General features: G+C 53.8%; 1 protein-coding gene across 2 annotated transcripts; it reads left to right on the top strand.

The window, feature by feature from the left end:
- Window positions 1–520: 520 nt before the first annotated feature.
- On the top strand, window positions 521–4,081 carry LOC145541159 (uncharacterized). 2 transcript variants are annotated; one of them, XM_081576856.1, is made up of 3 exons: window positions 521–673; window positions 832–1,016; window positions 2,698–3,629. In XM_081576856.1, exons 1-3 carry the CDS (start codon window positions 653–655, stop codon window positions 3,551–3,553), a joined length of 1,062 nt encoding a protein of 353 aa, XP_081432982.1. In that variant the 5' UTR covers window positions 521–652; the 3' UTR covers window positions 3,554–3,629. The 2 variants fall into 2 exon arrangements, 1 of the variants encoding a protein (XP_081432982.1); XR_014078834.1 differs by lacking the exon at window positions 521–673 and having other exon boundaries at window positions 810–1,016; window positions 1,319–4,081.
- The last annotated feature ends 1,777 nt before the right edge of the window (window positions 4,082–5,858 follow it).

Here is a 5,858-nt window from a genome sequence, read left to right as displayed (position 1 = left end):
ACACGACTGAGTGACTGAACTGAACTGAACTGATAAGAGGTTTCAATGTTGGGGAGGCGTGAGTCAACAGAATTCTGGTGAAGACAGTGGATTGAACAGCTCCTCAGATGCCTGAGATGCACACCTCCCCCATCTCTCATCTGAGATCTGCTGTCTTCAGAGGGTGTCACCGCCTGAGACTGTATGCTGTCATAGACATGCGTAGGCTTGTATTCTTTTCCTTTTGGTAGTATCATTCACCACTGGTAACTTTACTCTTGGTTCCTCTTTTTGCCCTTTGCACCTCATCCACACTTTTTTAAAAAATGATAATTTTTTTTATTTGGCTGCGCTGGGTCTCAATTGCAGCATGTGGGGTCTAGTTCCCCGACTAGGGATTGAACCTGCGCCCCCTGCATTGGGAGCACAGAGTCCTAACCACTGGACCCACCAGGGAGTCCCCATCCTCACGTTTTAATATGTGATGATTCTGTAAACTGTAGAGTGTACGTTGTTAATGGAACATCGCTACTATCCTTAGTGATGGTAGCAACACTTTCAGGTTTCTTTGGAAATGAACCTTGCAGACTCCATTGGTTGAAACAGACATTTCTCGCCAGACTGTTGCTGACGGTGACTTGAAACATTTTAAAGCAAGGTGTCTTACCAGTAGATGGCGCCCTCCTCCTTTTGTGTGAGTGAGTTATGAATGAATACGCGCTCCCTTTGCCCTCCCCTCCCCCAAGCGCCGTTGGAGCGAAAATCCTTCGGTGCCCAAGTACTGCCTGAATCTTTTAAATCCATCATCTCTTCTTCATTCGCTAATTCAGACTCTCCATTTGTCTGCTCTAGAATTACAGTAGTGCAATGACCTCTGGCCTCTGTCTAGTATCCTGTTCTAAGCCATCCAATACAGGGCCATCAGACTGGCTTTCCCAAAACACACCTTGTCAGTGCCCTGTTGCCTGCTGGGGTCCTGACGGAGCGGGTAGGAGAGGGTTCTCTGTGAAGGCAGTGGCAGGAGCAGACGGATCCAGGTAAGTGGAACCCTTCTCCATACAAGAGATATTTTTCATTTGGCTAGAGTAGGGCTGGAAAAGGATGGTGAGGCTCCATAGGAATGATAGATTCAGACCCTTGATCGTCCTGCCGAGGAATTTCAGCTTGCTCAGTTAGACCATAGAGAGTTACTAAGGTTTTGAAGGTGGCAGGATTACAGCTGTGCTTGAACAAGGGTAATGTGACCAGGCATGCGAACTGAGTGAAAAGGAAGAGTTCAGGGGAGAAGGCAGCTTAGCAGAGAGGGAAAGGGCAGAAGCATATCTGTGGTTATTTCCAGTTTGCCAGGTGCTGGAGAAGACTCTTGAAAGTCCCTTGGACTGCAAGGAGATCCAACCTCCAGTCAATCCTAAAGGAAATCAACCCTGAATATTCATTGGAAGGACTGATGCTGAAGCTCCAATACTTTGGCCACCTGACGCAAAGAGCTGACTTGTTGGAAAAGACCCTGATGCTGGGAAAGACTGAGGGTAGGAGAAGCGTGGGGTACAGAGGATGAGATGGTTGGATGGCATCACTGACTCAATGGATATGAGTTTGAGCAGACTGAGATGGTGAAGGACAGGGAAGCCTGGTGTGTTGCAGTCCATGGACACCGCAAAGAGTCGGACACTGCTGAGCGACTGAACAACAACAGATGCAGAGAAGTTAATTCTTCAACCATAATATTCATCATCGAAATACTTAAGTTATAGAATTGATGTCAGGAATGGCTGGGAAGCCAGGAATATGTCCACGTATCCTGATGTCCTGTGTGCGTATGAGTATGTGGCTAGCCACTACATCCCCTAGCTGCCTCCAGGAAGAGTTTTAAGTGCTAGAAGTGAAGCCACTACACTTGTTTTAGTAAGAAGCAGGAAAAAGAATAACAGCTTGAGCTTCCTCTGCGTATTGCAGGCTTTCATGTGTTATTGTACAGCATCAGATTTAGATTTTTCCACCTCGAGGAATTTGGTTTAGCTTTAATTAGTTGCTGTGAATCTTTCTGAGCCAACACTGGGAAGCATTTATCTAGAAAATAGTTTTTCCCTAGAATATAAGCTGGATAGAGGGTGTCATTTTTCTATCAGCCTTTGTTATCATGTTCACACAGAAATTCTCTTCAGCCATCTGGATGATTTTAGCCACAGCCCACCCTAGTTGTATTGGTTAATTACTTATTGCTCATAATTTTAAATACTGTAATATGGAGGCCATCTGCATTGCTATCCAAAGCCTTGTGAGGAGCTGCAGGATCTTAGAGCACGAATATTTTTTTCTTTTCCAAGAAAAGATGATGCTTGCAGGTTATTTTGCAAAGAGGCAACTGATGCATTTTTCATCCAGCACTTTTCAGAAAAACAAGCTTTAAAATACCAGACAAATGAAAAACAGACTTCAGCAGTTACATGCAGCTTCCTGAGTAACTGAAGAATGTGCCTCTTGTGGTTAAAATGAGGGATCTGTTTAATATGGATGAAATACCAACACTCCAGGCATTTTCATTGACATTTCATTGTGACTTTTTGAACTTGGGAGTGCTGACAGGACCTATTCTTGCTGCTCTGCGAAGCCTGCAGTCAGACTGCAGAGCAGGGCCAGGAGAGGTAAAAGGCTATGTCCCTGTTCATGTTCTCCCTGGTTGTGTGTCTTACCGTGTGGATTTCTTTTCATTCACAGTGTTGCACTTTCCAGTTTCTGCATTCCTGCTGTGAAACCAGTTAGGAAACCAGGCACGGGTTTGCTCTTTTGCTCCCAAATCCCGTTGCCTCTCCAGCGCTGGACTTGTTTACCGGACCAAAGTGAAAACCCTCTCGGGTGGGCATTTGTTAAAAAAAAAACCCACAAAAAACCGTTTCTAAAGGTCAAGGGACACACTCCTGTACCTTGGACCCAGAAGCTACCCAGAGTGTCTGGACAGAGCACCGTGGCACCCGGGATACATCTGAGAACAAGACTCAAAGGATTTCAAGGAGCCGACTGGAGCCCCCTCTTTTCCGATCTTCCCCAGCGCCGGCCGGCCTCGGCTCTCCGGGGCAGCCCCGCCGTCTGGCAGCAGCCCGGGAGAGACATGCTGTTTTGTTTAAATCCTCCACATTCTTTGCCATTTCCCCATTGGCCGGATGGGGCTACCCTCCCCGCCGCGACGGCTGCTGATGTCAGCTGCGCTCGCGCTCGCTCCTCCCGCACCCACCTCCCCGGCCCGAGGCACACCGCAGCTCGGCGCCGACTCTCCGGCCCCGGCGAGGTGGCTGCAAACTCGCGGGCACGCACGGCTCTCGGGGATCCGGACTCGGGGGAGGGGACGCGCGCGGAAGGCGCCAGCTTCCTCCCGCCGCCCGCCCTCCCTTCGCAGCCGCGAGCCGAGGTCGGAGGAATCCGGAGCCCCAGCCCCGCAGAAGCCGAGCGGCCGCGGCGGCGGAGGCTTCCCTTTTCTCACCCAGCGAGCCCCTGGAGCGCCTTGGCGACCGGCCCTAAAAAGAGAAGGAAATCTTGTTTACCTCCGGGGAGCACAGCCGTTCGAGCCTTTGTCTGAAAAGTCAGCATCTCTGGCTCTGGCTGCAATGTGTGCTCGGTGACATTCGCCTTGGGCAGACCGGCCGGAAAAGGGGGTGGGGGGTGGCAGTCGCCAGGTTAAGATCTGGTTTCAGAGGCGGATCGAGAGGGTGACTTTTGTGTATTCCGTGTAATTTTTGGAAACCTCGTGGCTTTTTTTTTTTTTCCCTCCTTCGCCCGCCGACGGGCATGTCCTGAACTGGCTTCCGCTCCTGCTGCCCGGGGCTGCCGATCAGATTGGTTTCCAGTGGGTCTCCCTCCCTCCCTGACTTTGCAACACCGTGTTCCAGGCGGATCGACCTCGGCGAGGAAGGAGGCGGGGAAGCCTCGAACACTCGGACCCAAACCTTGACATGCTCTCGGGCGGAGAGGAGGAAGCCAGGAACTGAGCTCACCGCCCGGGGGGCTGCTTCGCCGACCGGCTCCAAGCACGGGCCCCCCGGCGCTCAGCTCTGCGCCTGGGCGGCAGCCTTGTTGGTCTGGGGGCGCCCCCACCCCCGCCCCACCCGCTTTCCGCCTCGGAGGTCCGTGGCCGGCAGGACCATGCTGCTGAAGGAGTACCGGATCTGCATGCCACTCACCGTGGACGAGGTAAGCGCCGCGCCGGGCCGGGCCTCGCCCGCTCCCGGTCCCCGGATCCGGGGCGCCGCTTCCCCGCCGCCTCCTCCCGCCAGCGGGTCCACTGCGGACGGCGGGGAAAACCCTGGTGGAACATTGCCTCCCAAACCGGGAGGCTGGAGGGGGAAGAGGAGGGGAGTTGCTGCTTCCACTTGTCACCCCAGCAAGGAGAGCAACGTTGGGTGGGGCGGTGGACTGCAGGTGGGTTCTTTAGGGGCATCTAGAATTCAGATCGCTGAGTATCAGAATGCGCCAAAGGGAGTTGGTCGTCCCCTCCCTCCAATTAAGAAAACGAGAAAAGCAAACCCAAGAGCTCCAAGCACACCCTAGTAGCGCAACCCTGGGAGGTGGGCATCCCGTTCCCGTCGTGGAGCCGGGTTCCTCTCCCGCCCACCGCTAGAACGTTGGGGTAAGGGAGCAGTCCTTCGCCCTCGGGATTTGGAGGGTTCGGGTCCCGCTTGGGGACACCTCGGAATCCTTGGGGAGGGGGGAGTCCGTTTGGACCCAGACCGCTTGCCATCGCCGCCAGCATGGGCGCCGCTCCAGCCACGCCCGCGCTTCGAGGCTCCGGAACCTGGCCTCGACCTTTCTCTAGCCGCCTGGCTCGGAAACTTTGTGCGTGTCTTGTTTCTTGGGCCGCGGGGAGAGCGGTCTGCGGGGGAGCGGGGAGCGGCGAGCGGCGGGGACTGCGGCGCGGCCACAGGGGGGCGCTGTAGCACGCGGGTGCCGGCCGGGCCCCCAGGCTCTCGGGTCCCCCAACTGTAGGGCGAGGGGCGGGGGACTCTTCCTGGGCTCGTCCTCCACCGGCCGCTCAGGTTGCTTTCTCCGTATTCGCACCCCTCGTCCCCGCCAAGCGGCAAGCTGTAACGTTCAGGAAACGATGACTCAGTGAGGATTATTCAGGCCCGGCTTCCCTTTATTCCCCCTCTGCCTCCCTACCTTTTTGGTGACTTCACAATTGCTTAGCGCCTGTCCAGGGACTGCGAGGGAGCTTGAAGCCAATCAGGGCAATTTGAAACTTAACTAGTGTGGTTTGGTGTGACAACACACGTGACACCGGCGACCCAAACCGTATTTATGTTTAAATACAGTGCCCTTAATCTCTCCGATATGTTCTTGAGCCACTACTTTGGGGAAGGGGCAAGGTGCTTTGGGAGAGAAAAAGATTTTTAACCAAGAACGTGGTTGTGCTCCCAAGGGACTTGTCTGCATGGGTCATCTGGAGCAAGTGTTAAGACCCACAGTACAATCCAAGGCAAGATCAAAGTAGCTCCGCGTTTGCAGAATGTATCCGAGGGAGGCTGACTGACAAAGAGAGGTCAGCGCCTCCCCCCCCCCCGCGCCCCGCAGTGAACACCCGAGAAGCGCGGTTCTGTGACTTTGGAGGAGACAGCATTTGAACAAGGTCCTTGAAGGATGGATGCCATGTGGGTAGGCAGACCGTGTAAATCCTGTGGAGAAACAGCACCCGGCTCTGTGGACAACGGGGTGGCAAATGAATGAAACTGGTTAACCAAAGCAATTTTAGGAATTGTTGAGCTCTTCCCAACCCCTGAGCTGCTAAGCTGGAGTAGTTCAGCTTGGAGGTGTGTGTGCTTTCACTCCATCTCCTCCTAATGACTTTCTTTTTCGAGAGGAGTTTGGGATCTCCGGGCAACGCTGGTATG

The sequence above is a fragment of the Giraffa tippelskirchi genome, chromosome 3 (assembly GCF_054371585.1).
Source record: "Giraffa tippelskirchi isolate mGirTip1 chromosome 3, T2T-mGirTip1v1.2.pri, whole genome shotgun sequence".
Taxonomy (NCBI): domain Eukaryota; kingdom Metazoa; phylum Chordata; class Mammalia; order Artiodactyla; family Giraffidae; genus Giraffa; species Giraffa tippelskirchi.
This window is presented reverse-complemented; position numbering and strand designations above follow the sequence as displayed.